At 41.9% G+C, this 18,646-nt stretch overlaps 1 protein-coding gene across 5 annotated transcripts in view; it reads right to left on the minus strand.

Moving 5' to 3' along the window:
* The window catches only part of clec16a (C-type lectin domain containing 16A), a 225,896-nt gene extending 207,399 nt beyond the window's left edge, over positions 1-18,497 (minus strand). For 4 of the 5 annotated variants that reach the window (XM_072268940.1, XM_072268938.1, XM_072268939.1 and 1 more), the window contains exon 1: positions 18,278-18,496. In XM_072268940.1, the coding sequence (XP_072125041.1) occupies positions 18,278-18,357 (80 nt within the window). In that variant the 5' untranslated portion in view covers positions 18,358-18,496. Of the gene's footprint in view, positions 1-18,277 lie in introns of all 5 variants that reach the window. The other variant, XM_072268941.1, reaches the window with a different exon arrangement.
* Positions 18,498-18,646: the final 149 nt, after the last annotated feature.

The raw sequence follows: 18,646 nt of genomic DNA on the forward strand, positions 1-18,646 counted from the left end.
TGGTGTTGGCTGCATCATGTGGGGATTCTTCACTGCAGCAGGCCCTGGAAGGCTTGTGAAGTTAGAGGGTAAAATGAATGCAGCAAATACAGGGAAATCCTGGAGGAAAACCTCACACAGTCTGCAAGAAACTGCAACTTGGGAGAAGATTTGTTTTCCAGCAAGACAATGACCTCAAGCATAAAGCCAAAGCTGCACAAGAATGGTTTGATAACAAATTTAATGTCCTGGAGTGGCCAAGTCAGAGTCCAAACCTCAATCCAATTAGGAATTTGTGGATGGACTTGAAAAGGGCTGTTCACTCACGATCCCCATGCTATCTGACAGAGCTTGAGCAGCTTTGTAAAGAACAATGGGAGGAAATTGCAGTATCCAGATGTGCAAAGTTGACAGAGACCTATCCATACAGATTCAAGGCTGTAATTGCTGCTAAAGGTACATCTACTAAATAGTGACTTGAAAACTTCTAAGAGGGGTGAATACTTTTTAGAGGCACTGTATTTGTCATCATATACACCCCAGAGATTCATTTTTTGTGGGTAGTCACAGTAAATACAGAAACAAAAATAAAATAATAATAAATAAGTAAGCTATAAATACAGAGAACATGAGATGAAGAGTTCTTGAAAGTGAGACAATAGGTTGTGGAACAGTTTAGTGTTGAAGTGAGTGAAGTTGGATGAGGTGATCCCCATTGGTTCAAGAGCCCAGCGGTGACAGTTCCTGAACCTGATGGTGTGGATCCTGAGGATCCTCTACTTCCTTCCTGATGGCAGCAGTGAGGAGACAGCACAACCTCATCCTTAACAATTGACTCCAACAGCTTCCCAACCACTGAGGTCAGACTAACTGGTCTATAATTTCCTTTCTGCAGCCTTCCTCCTTTCTTAAGGAGTGGAGTGACATTTGCAATTTTCCAGTCTTCTGGCACCATGCCAGAGTCCAATAATTTTTGAAAGATCATTTCTAATGCTGCCACAATCTTGAACACTACCTCTTTCAGAATCCTAGGGTGCAGTTCATCTGGACCAGGTGACTTATGTACTTTTAGGTCTTTCAGCTTTTTGAGCACCTTCTCCCTTGCAGAACACCTTAAAGATTAATTTGCAGGTTGAGTTGGTGGTGAGGAAGGCAAATGCAGTGTTAGCATTCATTATCAAAAGGTCTAGAATACAACAGCAAGGATGTGATGCTGAGGCTTTATTAGGCACTGGTGAGGCCTCACCTTCAGTATTATGTACAGTTTTGGGCTCCTCATCTTAGAAGAGATGTGCTGGTATTGGACAGGGTCCAGAGGAGGTTCACAAGAATGATTCCAGGAGTGAAAGGGTTATCATACGAAGAACGTTTATTGACTCTGGGTCTGTACTCGCTGGAACTTAGAAGAATGAGGGGGGATCTCATTGAAAGGACTAGACAGAGTAGATGTGGAAAGGATGTTTCCCATGTTGGGAGAGTCTAGGACAAGAGGGCACAGCCTCAGGATAGAGAAGCATCAATTCAAAACAGGGATGCGGAGAAATTTCTTTAGCCAAAGGGTGATGAATTTGTGGAATCTGTTGGCACATGCAGCTGTGGAGGCCAGGTCATTGGGTGTATTTAAAGCAGAGACTGATAGGTTCTTGATTGCACATGGCATCAAAGGTTACGGGGAGAAGGCCAGGAAATGGGGTTGAGGAGGAGGGAAAAAAAAGGATCAGCCATGATTGAATGGCAGAGCAGACTTGATGGGCTAAATGGCCTAATCCTGCTCCTACATCTTATGGTCTTAAAACAATATACTTCATTTTGCATTGTACTAAAGAAGTTGGTTGTGGGGCTAGTGGGGCTATGGGGCGGTGAAGAGGGTTGGAAGGTGACAAAGTCGAATTTACTGGTATCAATACAACTGGGAAATGGGAAAGGAGAATTAAGCAGTCTTAGTGGTTGCTAAGAAATAGAAATTATGCTCAATCAATAACTACATTGAGATTGTGCACCACCCAGTTTGAGTAGAAAGAAACCCAAAACAAAGTAAAGTGGCTTTGCTCTTGACCATATTAAGGTGAAGAATATCTTAAGGTCATTTAAATAATTACAGCAAAATAACAGTCATGCCGTTAAAATTAGTAAAAGTAAGTTAAAACTAAGAAATAGCAACATGAATGTGAAACCAACTCAGGGACAAGTAGAAACAAACTAAATCATACAAGTTAGAAAGAGAGGTAAAAGAACTGAATGATGGAACCATAGTATATGACATATAGGTAATGTTCCTTCTAATTTGTAATGACCAGTGTGCGCAAAAATCTCGTGCTGTGAAATGTTTTGCACAGTGACAACATGTGCACACTGAATAATTTCTGCAATAAAAACAGTATAAATAAACCAATTCTAAAATGTGCCAACAAATCATCACAGGCTCCATGTTGTCAACAGTGTCCGCATCAGAGATCTGAAAAGAAAATGTGATTGTGTATGATCATGAAACATATCTAACATGCCAACAAGGTGGAGGGTGACAACCTTCTGTGCACAGTTCAAATTGCTTTGTGCGCTAGTAGCAAAAGATGGATGCATGCACAAACACATACACCTTAGAGAGAACATTGGATGCAGGTACAGTAACTAGAAGTTACAGTGGATAGGGATCCAGAATCTAACTGAGGAAACTGACAACGGCAAGCCTAATGTGGACTACAGAACGCTGAGGATCAAGGATATGAACAGATTTAAATAAGAGGAAGAAATTTTAGGTACAGAGTGACTGCAAACTACTATATTTGCAGTAGGATGACCTGCAATGTAACATGGGGATAAAAATCAAAAAGGGTGATGAATACAGGACGGAAGATGCTATATTTGAATGCATTAGGTATACGGAATAAGGTAGATGATCTTGTAGTGTAGCTAGGTATGACACTGTGGGCATCACTGGGTCCTAGTTGAAAGATAATTGCTGTGGACTTAACATCTAAGGATACACATTGTATCAAAAAGACAGGCAGGTAGGCAGAGGGGCTGGGGTGGCTCTGTTGGTAAAAAATGAAATCAAACCCTTAGAGGTGACAAAGGATCAGAAAATGTAGAATTCTTCTGGCTTGAGTTAAAAAATTGCAAGGGTAAAAAGGCCCCGATGAGAGTTATATGCAAGTCTCCAAACAGGAGCCAGGGTTTGGGATAAAAATTACAATGGGATATAAAAAGGGCCAAAACGTCGAATGTACCTCTTCCTACAGACGCTGCCTGGCCTGCTGCGTTCACCAGCAACTTTGATGTGTGTTGCTTGAAATTCCAGCATCTGCAGATTTCCTCGTGTTTGCGTTTTTAAAAAGGGCAATGTTACGATAGTCATGGGGATTTCAATTACCACATGGATTGGGAAAATCAGGTAGATGCTGGATGCAGAGAGAGGGGATTTGTAAAAGCCTACAAGACGGCTATCTAGAACAGCTTGTAGCTGAGCACCCTAGGGAATAGGTAATTCTGGATTGGGTGTTGTGTAATGATTAGGGAGCTTACGGAGGCAATGATCATAATATGATAAGTCTTCACCCTGCAACTTGAGAGGGAGAAGCTAAAGTTCGTTGTATCAGTATTACAGCAGACTAAAGGGAATTATAGAGGCAGGAAAGAGGAGCTGGCCAAAGTTGATTGGAGATGGACAAGAGCAGCGATGACAGCAGAACGGCATTGGCTGGAGTTTCTGGGAGAAATTCGGAAGGTGCAAGATAGATACATCCCAAAGAAGAAGAGGCACTTTACAGGCAGGATGATGTAACCATGGCTGACAAGGGAAGTCAAAAATAATATAGAAGCAAAAGAAAGAAAATGTAATAGAACAAAAATGAATGGGAATTTAGAGGACTGGGAAGCTTTCAGAAACTAATATAAGGCAACTAAAAAAGCTATATGGAGGGAAAAGATTAAATATGAAGGAAAGTAAGCTAGCCAGTAATATCAAAGAGGATACCAAAAGTTTTTCAGGTATATAAAGAGTAAATGAGAGGTGAGAACAGATACCAGTCCGCTGGAAAATCATGCTGGAGAGGTAGTAATGGAGGACAAGGAAATGGCAGACAAACTAAATAAGTAATTTGCATCTGTCTTCACTGTGGAAGACACTAGCAGTATGCCAGAAGTTCAAGAATGTCAGGGGGCAGAAGTGAACACAATTGCTATTACTAGGGAAAAGCTGCTTGAGAAGCTGAAAGGTCTGAAGGTAGATAAGTCAACTGGACCAGATGGACTACACCTCAGGGTTCTGAAAGAGGCAGCTGAAGAGATTGTGGAGGCATCAGTAATCTTTCAAGAATCACTAGACTTTGGCATGATTTCAGAGAACTGGAAAATTGCATATGTCACTCCACTCTTCAAGAAGGGAGGGAGGTGGAAGAAAGCAAATTATAGACCAGTTAGCCTGGCCTCAGTGGTTAGGATGGTTTATTGTTAAGTATGAGATCTCAGGGTACTTGAAGGCATATGATAAAATAGGCCAAAGTCAGCATGATTTCCTCAAGGGAACATTTTGCTTGAAAAATCTGTTGGAATTCGTTGAGGAAATAACAAACAGGATAGACAAAGGATAATCAGTGGATGATTTGTTTTGACAAGGTGCTGCACAAGAGGCTGCTAACAAGGTATGAGCCCATGGTATTACAGGAAGTATACTAACACAGACAGATGATTGGCAGGAGGCAAAGAGTGGGAATAAAGGGAGCCTTTTCTGGTTGGCTGCTGGTGACTAGCACTGATCCGCAGGAGTCGGTGTTAGGACCGCTTCTTTTTACGTTAAATGTCAATGATTTGGATGACGGAATTGATAAGGCTTGTGGCCAAGCTTGCAGACAATATGAAGATAGGTACGGGGCAGGTAGTGTTGAGGAAGCAGAAGGATTTAGACAGATAAAGAAAATGGGCCAAGTAGCTGCAGATGGATTAGTGTCAGGAAATGTATGGTCATGCATTTTGGTAGAAGGAATAAAGGCATAGACTATTTTCTAAAAGGGCAGAAAATTCAGAAATCTGAGGTGCAAAGGTATCCTTATGCAGGATTCCCTAAAAGTTAACTTGCAGATTTAGTCAGTAGTGAAAAAGGCAAATGCAATGTTAGCATTCCTTTCGAGAGGATTAGAATATAAGAGAAGGATGTAATGCTGAGGCTTCATAAGGCACTGGTGAGACCTCACTTGAGAGTACTAAGAACAGTTTCGGACCCCATATCCAAGAAATGTGCTGAAAATGGAAAGGGTTCAGAGGAAGTTCACAAAAATGATTCCAGGAATGAAAGGGTTATTGTATGAGAACTGTTTAATGGCTCTGAGCCTGTACTTGCTAGAATTTAGAAGATGGGGGGGGGGAGGAGGAGGAGGGGTAGTTGGTGGGGATCTCACTGAAACCTAGCAAATGGTGAAAAGTCTAAATAGAGCGAATATGGAGAAGATGTTTCCTATAGCGGGGGAGTCTAGGTCCAGAGGGCACAGTCTCAGAAAAGAGAGACGTCCATTTAGGATGGAGATGAGAAGGAATTTCTTTAGCCGGATGGTGGTGAATCTGTGGAAGTCATTGCCACAGGTGGTAGTGGAGGTCAGGTCATTGGGTGTATCTAAGGCAAAGGTCAATAAAATGGTTCTTGCTTAGTCAGGGCATGAATGGCTACAGAAAGAAGGCAGGAGAATACAGTTGAGAGTGAAAAATGGATCAGCCATGATGAAGTGGTGGAACAGACTCGATGGGCCAAAAATTTAATTCTGCTCCTATCTCTTATGGTCTCTAGTTTTACTGGATATTTTGACAGAGTGAATGGAGGATATAAACAGAGTGTCTGTAGTGACAATAAACAATCTTGAATCTTGAGAAAGTGATGGAAAAATTCAGCAGAGTAAAACTAAATTGTTAACCATTTCCCTTTCCAGATACTGCCTAACCCACTAAGATTTTCAACAGCATTCTGATTCTTATTTCATATTTCTAGCATCAGCAATTTTTTTTAATTCCAGCACATGAAAGATTACAATATGACACCTATCATTAGGGGAACCCAGGTTAAGATGTGGGAAGATGCAGAAGAGGAAACAATGCCATGGATTAAAGAGCTTCATAAATATGATGAATGGATATGGAGGGTGTAGGAAGGTGTTATTAGGGAAATAAAAGCAGAATGTTTCATGACAAAGGTATAAATGTGAAATCTCCTTCAAGACTGTAAGGTCAGGGAGGGTCATAGTTATTGGAGAAAGGGTTAATGAAGTTTATTGAATCGGACAAAGACAACAATTTCGCCAAAGGATAAATTTAAGAAGAAGAAATTGAACTTCAATTGAAAGAGCATGTTTAATAAGCAGGACCGCTAGAGTTAGGGAACTCATTATGGTGGTTACCATCGACATATAAATCAAGTTCTAGTTCAGTTTATTGTCATTCAACTATACACGATTACCGCCAAACGAAACAATCTTCCTCTTGACCAAGCTGTACAAAAAAAAGTACATATAACTCACACACATAACAAAGTAATATTACCACAAATAAATTAACAATACAGTGCATATACAACACAAGTTAAAAAGTAAACAGTATAATGCTACTGGCGCTTCATACGTGATGAGAGCTGGGTGGTGTCAGGGAGTACAGTAGTCTTGCAGCCTGAGGGAAGAAGCTGTTTCCTATCCTAACATTTTTTGTCCTGACTTGACGCTCCGGTACCTCCGGCCTGATGGTAGGGGGTGTCAAAGAGCTTGTTGGACAGATGGGAGAGGTCATTAACAATGCTAAGGGCCCTGCGTACACAGCGCTCCTGATTTGTATCTCTATAATGGGTGAAAGAGAGACCCTGATGATCCTCTCAGCAGTCCTCAAACCTTTGTCGGGCTTGTGGTAGATGCCTTGCAATCCCCATACCAGATGGTGATGCAGCTGGTCAGGTCACTCTCCATGGTGTTCCTGTAAAAATTGGTTAAAATGGGTGAGGGGAGCCTCATTCACCTCTGTCCCCTCAGGTCATGTCATCTTCTCACTGCTGCTACATGGAAAAAGGTACAGGAGGTTCAGGAACAGTTATTACCCCTCAACTTTCAAGCTCTTGAATCAGAGGGGATAACTTCACTGAATCACCGAGCTGTTCCCACAACCCATAGACATACTTTCAAGAACTATTCATCTCATATTCTCAATGTTTATTGCTTATTTATTATCATTTCTTTCTTTTTCTATTTGCGATTTGCTGTCTTTTGCACGCTGGCTGCCTGCCCTGTGTGATCTTTAATTGATTCTATTATGGTTATTGATTTTATTGAGTTTACCTGCAAAAAAATGAATCTCAGATGACATACACTTTGATAATAAATTTTACTTTCAAATTTGAACCTTTAGAATTGGAGAAGCCACCATGCTTTCTTGACCTAAGAGGTGGTATTGAGAGACCATGTGATATTGCCCATTATGTGCACTCCCAGAAGCTTAGTGCTCCTAACACTCTCCAAAGAGGAGCCCTGTATATGCAATGAGGAATACTCAGTCTGCTCCTTTCTAAATTCTACAATCAGCTCTTTGGTCCTGTCCACGTTGAGCCTCAAGTTGTGCACACGATCTGAGCACGGCGGTAGCATTGCAGTTAGTGCAAAACTATTACAGCTCAGGATGTTCTGGAGTCAATTCCGATGACATTCTGGAAAGAGTCTCTGTACGTTTCCCCCCCCCCATGGAATGCGAGTACTTTTGCCAAGTTCTCCAGTTTCCTCCCAAAGATGCATGTTAACTGGTCATTGTAAATCGTCCCGCAATTAGGTTAGAGTTAATCAGGGTTTTGGGGATGCTGCAACAGCACGGCTCAAAAGGCCAGAACGGCCTACTCCATGCTGTATCTGTATATAAATAAATATTTTGATGTCGTTGTTGAGGCCAACCACTTATCTCACTTATCAGCAAACTTGATGGCTTGCTTTGAACTGGATATATCAATGCAGTCAAGGGTCAGCAGTGGGCTGAGCATGCAATCCTGTGGAGTGCCAGTGCTTAGCAGTACACCAAGCTTTACCTGGGTTGACCCCGGCTAGAATTTTCCTCACATCAGCTGCAAGTACAGAGTACCTGCTCCTTGGGGGGAAGGGGGACTTCCTTGCTGGCACATCATACCCTGCATCAAACTGAGTGCAAAAGAAATTCAGCCTATCAAGAAGAGAAACCTTACTGTTGTTGATATGCAGGGTGGACTTGTAGTCCATTATGGACCAAATGCCCAGCTATATTAACAGTTCTGTTGTATATCTTACTATATGTACTCTTTATTACAAATTACTATCACTTGCACATTTAGACAGAGACATAACAAAGATGTTTACTCCTCATGTATGTGAAAAATGTAAGAAATAAAGTCAAATCAATTCACATGCACCTCACATCTCTGGTGTCACAGAAATGGCTGTATATTTTCTGTCAATAATCCTGTTTTGCCTTCCTGATGGTGAACAGCTCTTGCTGATCTGAGAGCCATCTTATTCCCCATTCTGAAGTCAGCATTCCAATCTCTCAGCTGTGCCTGGGCCTCTGCTGTTAGCCATGGCTTCCGATCTGCCCTCACAAAGATGTGTTTAATAAAGATGATGTCCTCAATACGCCTTGCCACATAGCCAGTCCTAGATCACACACAGTGATGTTAATGTGACGGCTGTAGGTAGCTGCCTCCCTGAACGTGCTCCAGTCTGTATTTTCAAACAAGCCCTGTAATGCTGAGGTTGCTCCTTCTAGCCAGTTCTTTTTCTCCCTTTGAACTAGTCTGACACATTTAATAAGTGGATGGCATGCAGGAAGTAGCATAACAGATAAATGGTCAGACAACAGGAATTCTGCAGATGCTGGAAATTCAAGCAACACACATCAAAGTTGCTGGTGAACGCAGCAGGCCAGGCAGCATCTGTAGGAAGAGGTGCAGTCGACGTTTCAGGCCAAGACCCTTCGTCAGGACTAACTGAAGGAAGAGTGAGTAAGGGATTTGAAAGTTGGAGGGGGAGGGGGAGATCCAAAATGATAGGAGAAGACAGGAGGGGGAGGGATGGAGCCAAGAGCTGGACAGGTGATAGGCAAAAGGGGATACGAGGGGATCATGGGACAGGAGGTCTGGGAAGAAAGACACGGTGGGGGGGGGGGGGGGAAGACCCAGAGGATGGGCAAGAGGTATATTCAGAGGGACAGAGGGAGAAAAAGGAGAGTGAGAGAAAGAATGTGTGCATAAAAATAAGTAACAGATGGGGTACGAGGATAAATATCTACACAACTCAACCTCCCTACACAACTCCCTTGTCAGCATTCCACAGGGATCGCTCCCTACACAACTCCCTTGTCCATTCATACCCCCCATCCCTCCCCACTGATCTCCCTCCTGGCACTTATCCGTGTAAGCGGAACAAGTGCTACACATGCCCTTACACTTCCTCCCTTACCACCATTCAGGGCCCCAAATAGTCCTTCCAGGTGAGGCAACACTTCACCTGTGAGTCGACTGGGGTGATATACTGCGTCCGGTGCTCCCGATGTGGCCTTTTATATATTGGCGAGACCCGACGCAGACTGGGAGAGCGCTTTGCTGAACATCTACGCTCTGTCCGCCAGAGAAAGCAGGATCTCCCAGTAGCCACACATTTTAATTCCACATCCCATTCCCATTCTGACATGTCTACCCACGGCCTCCTCTACTGTAAAGATGAAGCCACACTCAGGTTGGAGGAACAACACCTTATATTCCGTCTGGGTAGCCTCCAACCTGATGGCATGAACATCAACTTCTCTAACTTCCGCTAGGCCCCGCCTCCCCCTCGTACCCCATCTGTTACTTATTTTTATGCACACACACTTTCTCTCACTCTCCTTTTTCTCCCTCTGTCCCTCTGAATATACCTCTTGCCCAACCTCTGGGTCCCCCCCCCCATCTTTCTTCCCGGACCTCCTGTCCCATGATCCTCTCATATTCCCTTTCTCCTATCACCTGTCCAGCTCTTGGCTCTATCCCTCCCCCTCCTGTCTTCTCCTATCATTTTGGATCTCCCCCTCCCCCTCCAGCTTTCAAATCCCTTACTCACCCTTCCTTCAGTTAGTCCTGACGAAGGGTCTTGGCCTGAAACGTCGACTGCACCTCTTCCTACAGATGCTGCTTGGCCTGCTGCATTCACCAGCAACTTTGATGTGTGTTGCTTAGATAAATGGTCAGAGTGAAGCAGGGGCAGGAAACAGACTTGTATGTACCAGGGATGTTGGAATAAACCAGGTCTAATGTGTTCTCAACTCTGGTAGCAAAGTCAATCACCTGAAAGAATTTAGGCAGCACTGTTTTAAGGTAGCATGATTTAAGTTGCCAGCAACAATAAAGACTTGTGGTTTGCAAGTCATTATAGTGCCTTAGAGATCATACAGCACTTCCCCGCTTCCCCCTGCATTTGCACGGGGGGGTGGGGGGGGGGGGGGAGAACACACACCAGCTCTTATTAATGTAGACACATACACCTCCACTGCAAGTCTTGCTAGAGATCACAGGAATTCTATTGGCCAGAAAAAGAGCTGAAACCCTCTAGCTGATGGTTACTTGACAAGTGGTACCCTGAAGTCACATTTCTGTCAGAATGAGCGTGCAGTTGTCCTTCATCACATAGTGATTCAGTCTCAGACGCACATAATTTATTTTCTAACAATCAAACATTTTAAGCATCAATGGAGTGAACTGAAAGAATCGATTGTGAGTGCCGGTTTCACCCTTAGTCTCAAAGTTTAAAAAGTTCAAAGTAAATTTATTATCTAAGTACATATATGCCACTATATACAACCCTGAGATTCATTTTCTTATGGGCATACTCAGTAAATCCAATAACCATAACAGAATCAATGAAAGACCACACCACCTGGGCAAACAACCAGTGTGCAAAAGACGAACTGTGCAAATACAGAAGAAAAAATAATAATAATAAATAAGCAATGAATATCAAGAACATGAGATGTCCTTGGAAGTGAGTACATAGGTTGTAGGAACAGCTCACTGATGGGACAAATGAAGTTGAGTGAGGTTATCACTTATGGTTCAAGAACCAGATGGTTGAGGGGTAAAAACTGTTCCTGAACCTGGTGGTGCGGGTCTTAAGGCTCCTATACCTTCAACTTGATGGCAGCAGCAAGAAGAGAGCACAACCCAGGTGATGGGGATCCCCGATGATAGATGCTGTTTTCCTGCGGCAACACTCTGTGTAGACGCGCTCAATGGTGGGGAGGCCATGATGCACTGGGCCATATCCACTACTTTTTGTAGGGTTTTTTGTTCAAGGGTATTGGTGTTTCCATTATCAGGCTGCATGTAGCCAGTCAATATACTCACCACCACACATCTAAAGAAGTTTGTGTAAGTTTTAGATGTCATGCCAAATCTTCACAAACACCTAAGGGAGTAGTGCTGCTGTTGGGCTTTCTTCGTAATTACACTTATCTGCTGGGTCCGGGACAGATTCTCTGAGATAACACCAAGGAATTTAAAAGTTGTCAATTCTCTCCACCTCTGATCACCCAATAAGGACCGGCTCACGCACCTTCAGTTTCCTGCTCCTGAAGTAACCAATCAGCTCCTGGGTCTTGCTGACATTGAGTATGAGGCACCACACATCAGATTTTCCAATCTCCCTCCTATGTGCTGATTCATCACCACCTATGATTCACCCAACAACAGTGGTGGCATCAGCAAACTTAAATATGGCATTGGAGTTGTGCTTAGCCACACAGTTATAAGTGTAAAGCAAGAAGAGCAGGGGATAATGCACACAGCCTTGCGGTGCATCTGTGCCAATTGAGATTGTGGAGGAGATGTTTTGACAATCCAAACTGACTGGGGTCTGCAAGTGAGGAAATTAAGGATCCAATTGCACAAGGAGGTACTCAGGCCAAGGTCTAGAAGCTCTCTCGATTAGTTCTTAGGGGGTGATGGTATTGAATGCTGAGCTGTAGTCGATAAAGAGCATCTTGATGTATGTATCTTTGCTGTCCAGATGTTCCAGGGTTGAGTGAAGAGCCAATGAGATGGCATCTGCTGTGGACCTGTTGCTCTGGTAGGAAAATTGGATCAGATCCAAGTCGCTTCTCAGGCAGGAATGAGCTCAGCATGGAGAAAAAGGATGGTACAAGATTTAAACACCTTCATTTATTTACAGTGTGGTGATGGGAGAAAAAAAACATTGCTAACATTAAATATATTTACATCCTGCCCATTTTTCTACAGCAACAGATTAAAAGTAGTTCAAACAGATTTGATTCAATATCTTTCAAAACACTAAGTATTGAATCTTGAATTTTTTTAAAAACAATGTTACTCACACAATAGTTTACTTCAATAGGTGTTTTGCTTTGAGCATTGCTGTAATATATTCATATGCTCGCAGTATTATACAATAATATCCTTTCACAACAAATATCAGTAATTACCATCCTTATCCTGGCCAACTATACATTTTCCTAGGATTTTCAATGAAATCACAGGAAATAACCGACCTCTGAAATGGATCTGAATATTTGGATGTACAATGTATCACTTTGTATTTTCACGACTACTTTATATTAACTGTGTAGCTCGCTTTAACAAATTAGATTTTGTTTTATAATACAACATAACTGCAAATTAAGTGATTGCCTAATACTTAAATTCAATCGTTCCATTTAATATTAGAGAATGTACATTGTATACAACTTGAAATTCTTACTCTTCACAAACATCCATGAAACAGAAGAAAACCCAAAGAATAAATGACTGAAAAACAATAGAACGCCAGAACCCCCTCCCCCTTCCCCCATGCACAAGCAGCAGCAAAGCATCAACCATCCCCCCCCACCACACACACATTTTCTCCCGCAGGAAGCATCAGTTACCCAAAGCCCCCGAAGACCATGACCTATACTCATCAAAAACTACAGTCCACAACCCAGCAATTCAACATGAGAGAGAGAGAGAAAGAAAGAGAGATCACTACTTTCATAGCAAAAGGGGAGACCAACAACTCACTGTTTGAATGTTGCAATACTTAAAATCTAAAGAAATTCTGGCAAAGACAAAATAAAGCCCTACAAAAAAGGTCAGCCACTTCTTCAATTTCTGTTCCCATTTCAAGCATTGCTTAACATTTGCACCTGATTTGACCTAAATCATAGAATTCTGTATTCCTTACATCCACTACAAACAATTTGCTTTCTCCCCCTCACAAAAAGCACATATTACACTTTTAGCTGTTTGCTATTAGTTATTCATAAAGAAGTTAAACCAGAACGCTAAACCTATTTATATTCTCATCATAAAATATGCATGATTCTGTAACACTTCTGAACTTATTAGTTCAGTACTAAATCAAATTTTCAGTTATTTTTATCATCTTAATGCAATTTTTTCAAGTCTGTTATTTGTTTGGCAAGTTTACTCATTAAGACAGTTATAAAATTGCCTATCTGTTTTTACCTAGAAACACACAGATGCTTAATCTTTCGCCTGAGGTTAATTTAAAGCCAGTGTCAGAACCCTAGGTAACACACAAAATGCTGGAGGAACTCAGCAGGTCAAGTAGCTTCAATGTCAAGAGTAAACAGTTGACATTTCAAGCCAAGACCCTTCTTCTTTAGAGTCAGAACTCTGATGTAAATCATTAATAACTTGCTCTTTTTTCACCTGTGGACCTGTGAACCCATGGACTCACTTCCAAAGACTCTTCATCCTATGTTCTCAATATTTAGTGCTTGTTTTCCTTCTTTTTGTATTTGCACAGCTTGTTGCCCTGATTGTTTGTCCTATTGGTGTGATCTTTCATTGATTCTATTATGGTTATTGGAGTTGTTGAGTATGCCTGCAAGAAAATGAATCTCAGGGTTGTACATAGTGACAATTTGTACTTGTAACTTTATTTCTATCCCCACAACAAAGAATATTTTGAGCAGCCAACAAGCCGGTGATTTCTGTGGAATACTATCAATCAGACTGGACTGAAATTGTAGGAAGCGCATCTATAATAACATATTAAGTACCAATTCTAAAATTTCATTATCCCGTATCCATACAGAATCTATAGATTAGGAAGGACAAAGAATAAAATGTACAACTGCCAAAAAGGAAATCAGGAACGTGCATAAATTCCCTTATATAGACTCAGAGATATAATGTCCAGGGATAATAATGGAACCTTGCAAATATCTTCAGAATCAGAATCAGGTTTATTATCACCGGCACGTGACATGAAATTTGCAAACTTAGCAGCAGCAGTTCAATGCAATACATAATATAGATGAGAAAAAAAAATTTTTTAAGTAAAAAATAAAAGTAAAACAGTTACTGTATATGTATATTGAATAGATTTAAAAAGTGTAAGAAAAACCAGAAATACTGTATATTAAAAAAAGAGTGGGGCAGTGTCCAAGGGTTCAATGTCCACTTAGGAATCGGATGGCAGAGGTGAAGAAATTGTTCCTGAATTGCTGAGTGTGTGTCTTCAGGCTTCTGTACCTCCTACCTGATGGTAACAGTGAGAAAAGGGCATGCCCTGGGTGCTGGAGGTCCTTAATAATGGATGCTGCCTTTCTGAGACACTGCTCCCTGAAGATGTCCTGGGTACTTTGTAGACTAGTACCCAAGATGGAGCTGACTAGATTTACAACCCTCTGCAACTTCTTTTGGTCCTGTGCAGTAGCCTTACCCCAATACCAGATAGTGATGCAACCTGTCAGAATACTCTCCATGGTACATCAATAGAAGTTTTTGAGTGTATTTGTTGACATTGCAAATCTCTTCAAACTCCTAATGAAGTATAGTCACTGTCTTGCCTTCTTTATAACTGCATCAATATGATGGGGTCAGGTTAGATCCTCCGAGATCTTGACAACTAGGAACTTGAAACTGCTCACTCTTTCCACTTCTGATCCCTCTACTAGGATTGGTACGTGTTCCTTCATCTTACCCTTCCGGAAGTCCACAATCAGCTCTTCGGTCTTACTGACATTGAGTGCCAGGTTGTTGCTGTGGCACCACTCCACTAGTTGGCATATCTCACTCCTGTACGCCCTCTCGTCGCCACCTGAGATTCTACTAACAATCGTTGTATCATCAGCAAATTTATAGACGTTATTTGAGCTATACCTAGCCACACAGTCATGTGTATATAGAGTGTAGAGCAGTGGGCTAAGCACACACCCCTGAGGTGCGCCAGTGTTGATCGTCAACGAGGAAGAGATATCATCACAAATCTGCACAGATTGTGGTCTTCCAGTTAGGAAGCTGAGGATCCAATTGCAGAGGGAGGTACAGAGGCCCAGGTTCTGCAACTTCTCAACCATGATTGTGGGAATGATGATATTAAATGCTGAGCTATAGTCAATGAACAGCATCCTAGCATAGGTATTTGTGTTGTCCAGGTGGTCTAAAGCCATGTGGACAGTCATTGAGACTGCATCTGCCGTTAACCTATTGTGGCGATAGGCAAATTGCAATGGGTCCTGGTCCTTGCTGAGGCAGGAGTTCAGTCTAGTCATGATCAGCCTCTCAAAGCATTCATGTCAAAGGACACTAAAGCAGCTGTGCCTTGCATCAGTCTGTTTAGTTCAACAATAATCTTAATCTCAACAGCTCCTTGATGAACCCTATCAGCAAATGAAAAGACTACATTGAGGTAAAAATGTTTCAAGAGCAATGCCAGGATACAGGCTACAAAACTATATTCTCTTGCAGAGATCTTCCAAAAGAAAATGCACAGTCATAATGTTAAGATAAATCACAGAAAGCTGAAGGTAAAAATAGAAAGTATAAATCAAAATATAAATCCTAGGATTCCCTTAAGGTTAACTTGCAGATTGAGTCAGTAATAAAGAAGGCATGGATATACTTTCTATATACCTAAGACTGTGTCAACACCCACAGCTCCAATCTGCTAATTAAATTTGCTGACGATACTACACTGATTGGCTTAATCTCAAATAATAATGAGGCAGCCCTACAGAGAAGAAGTCTTCACCCTGACGCAGTGGCGGCAAGAAAACAACCTCTCCCTCAATGTCGTAAAAACAAAGGAGCTGGTTGTGGACTACAGGAGGAATGGAGGCAGGCTAATCCTTACTGACTTCAATGGATTTGGGGGTTAAGAGGATGAACAGCTTTAAATCCCTCGGTATACACATCACCAAGAATCTCTTGCAGTCTGTACACACCAGCTATGTGGTGAGAAAAGCACAAAAGCGCCTCTTTCACCTCAGACGGTTGAGGAAGTTTGGTATGAGTCCCCAAATCCTAAGGATGTTCTACAGGAGCACAATTGAGAGCATCCTGACTAGCTGCATCACTGCCTGGTATGCGAACTGTACTTCCCTCAATCGCAGGACTCTGCAGAGAGTGGTGCGGACAGCCCAACACATCTGTAGATGTGAACTTCCCACTATTCAGGACGTTTACAGAAACAGGTCTGTAAAAAGGGCTAAGGATCATTGGAGACCCAAGTCACCCCAACCACAAACTGTTCTAGCTGCTACCATCCAGGAAACGGTACCACAGCATAAACGTCAGGACCAACAGGCTCCGGGACTGCTTCTTCCACAAGGCCATCTGACCGATTAATTCATGCTGATACATTGTATTTCTATACTATATTGACTGTCCTGTCATACATACTATTTATTACAAATTACTATAAATTGCATGTTGCACATTTAGACAGAGACGTAACGTAAGGATTTTTACTCCTCATGTATGTGAAGGATGTAAGAAATAAAGTCAATTCAAATGCAATGTCAGCATTAATTTCCAGAGGACAAGAATATAAAAGCAAGGATGCAATGCCGAGGCTTTGTCAGGCCTATTTGGAGTACCGAGAGCAGTTTTGGGCCCCTTATCTAAGATGTATTGACATCGGAGAGGGGCCAGTGGAAGCTTACGAGAATGATCCCAGGAACTAAAGGGTTAAAATCTGAGGAGAGTTTGATAGCTTTGGCCCTGTCCTCACGGGAGATTAAAAGAATGAAGGGGAATTCCTAGGTTTTGAAAGGCCTGGAGAGGATGTTTCCAATTCAGTGGGACAAATCTAGGGCCAGAGGGCATAGCCTCAGAATACAAGGCTTTAGACCAGAGATGAGAATGTATTTCTCTAGCCAGAAGGTAGTGGATCCACCATAACTGGCTGTGAGGCCCAAGTCATTGCATATATTTAAAGCAAGGATTGACAGCTTCTTAATAAGTCAGGGTATCAAACGTTACAGGGAGAAGACAAGAGAATGGGGCTGAGAGAATAAATCAGCCATGATGAAACAGCACAGCAGACTCGATGGGACAAATGGTATAATCTGTTCCTACACGCAAAAGAATACAGTGGTTATTACCAAAAGATTAATTGTCATCCTTCTTTCTACCCTTTGCTTCCATAAGTACTTAATTTTCGCCTCCTAAATCATAACGTGCTTAATCTACTTCCTTTGTACATAAACTCCTTGTTTAATTCCTCAGTAATTACGTATCCAGCAGAAATAATTTTTGGGAATAAATTGATATGTCTGACGAAGAAAATAAGTAGTAAATAAATATAAGTTCTGCCTACTCCAACTATACAAAACTTAAGCATACAACAAAAAAGATCATCAATAGCAGAGAAGGTTCAAGGAGCTAAATGATCTACTCTTATTTATCATGGCTTTAACTAATAATAATTATATACAGTTTCAGTTATTCTCAAGTCTAAATTGAAAGCAAGATGCAGTGAAGGACGTGTCACGGGATATTAAGAAATTTGTTTAACCAGTTATGAACGACAATGTACACTGCATGAAATGTCATTCACTGTCAAGCATGCTCTTTCGGCTAAAACACTGAACAAAATCATCTTTGGTGATCATAAAGGTCCATTCTTTAAAACACTGAGATCATAAGCGAAACAGAAAGAACCCAGCGGGTCAAGCATTTGTGGAGACAAAAGGTTTAAACTGACGTTACAGGACAGGGACTATCAGTGTGTTTCCTTTAACTCAGCGAAAGGCAAGACATTCGTTGAAGGATTGGCAAAATGTTCCAATAAAACAAAACATCTGGGTCGTTTTTACAACCATAAAACTTTTTTTTTGCAACAATTCAACTAAACAGATGTTAACCTAACGTAATTACAAATGTTCCGAGGGAAGGAATTTATAACACTCTCTGAAAACATGCCGGGTTCATTGCTAAAACAGTAATTGAGAAGGGCCTGGACCTCAAGGCCTGATTCATCCAGGAAATACTGCTCGACGCTGCGAGTAACTCCGGCATTTGTCGGGCTACAGAGACACTTACTTCAGATGCTCTAAGGAATGAATGTTTTTAGGGGACTTCCCAGAGCTCCCGCCGACCCAACTCCTCGAACGGCCAAACATCACTTCTAGACACTTCTTCCGCGCATCCTATTGCGATATATTAAAATGTGCCCGTGACATTCAAGCCTTTCACCAACATACTGGTTAACTCGGCGATAGCCGCTGCAATGCTCGGTGAGCGCTGGCTGCTGGGAGACTAAGTTCTTCTACCTGTTTACGCTAATATGAAGCCACAAAGGGGAGCCTAGTGAAAACTACAAATCCCAGAATTCTTTGCGATCACTTTTCAGCGCCGACAGCCTTCCTTCAAAACTGTTTCGTGTCCACCATTATTTGACGTGCACGGAAA

The sequence above is a fragment of the Mobula birostris genome, chromosome 9 (assembly GCF_030028105.1).
Source record: "Mobula birostris isolate sMobBir1 chromosome 9, sMobBir1.hap1, whole genome shotgun sequence".
Lineage (NCBI taxonomy): Eukaryota > Metazoa > Chordata > Chondrichthyes > Myliobatiformes > Myliobatidae > Mobula > Mobula birostris.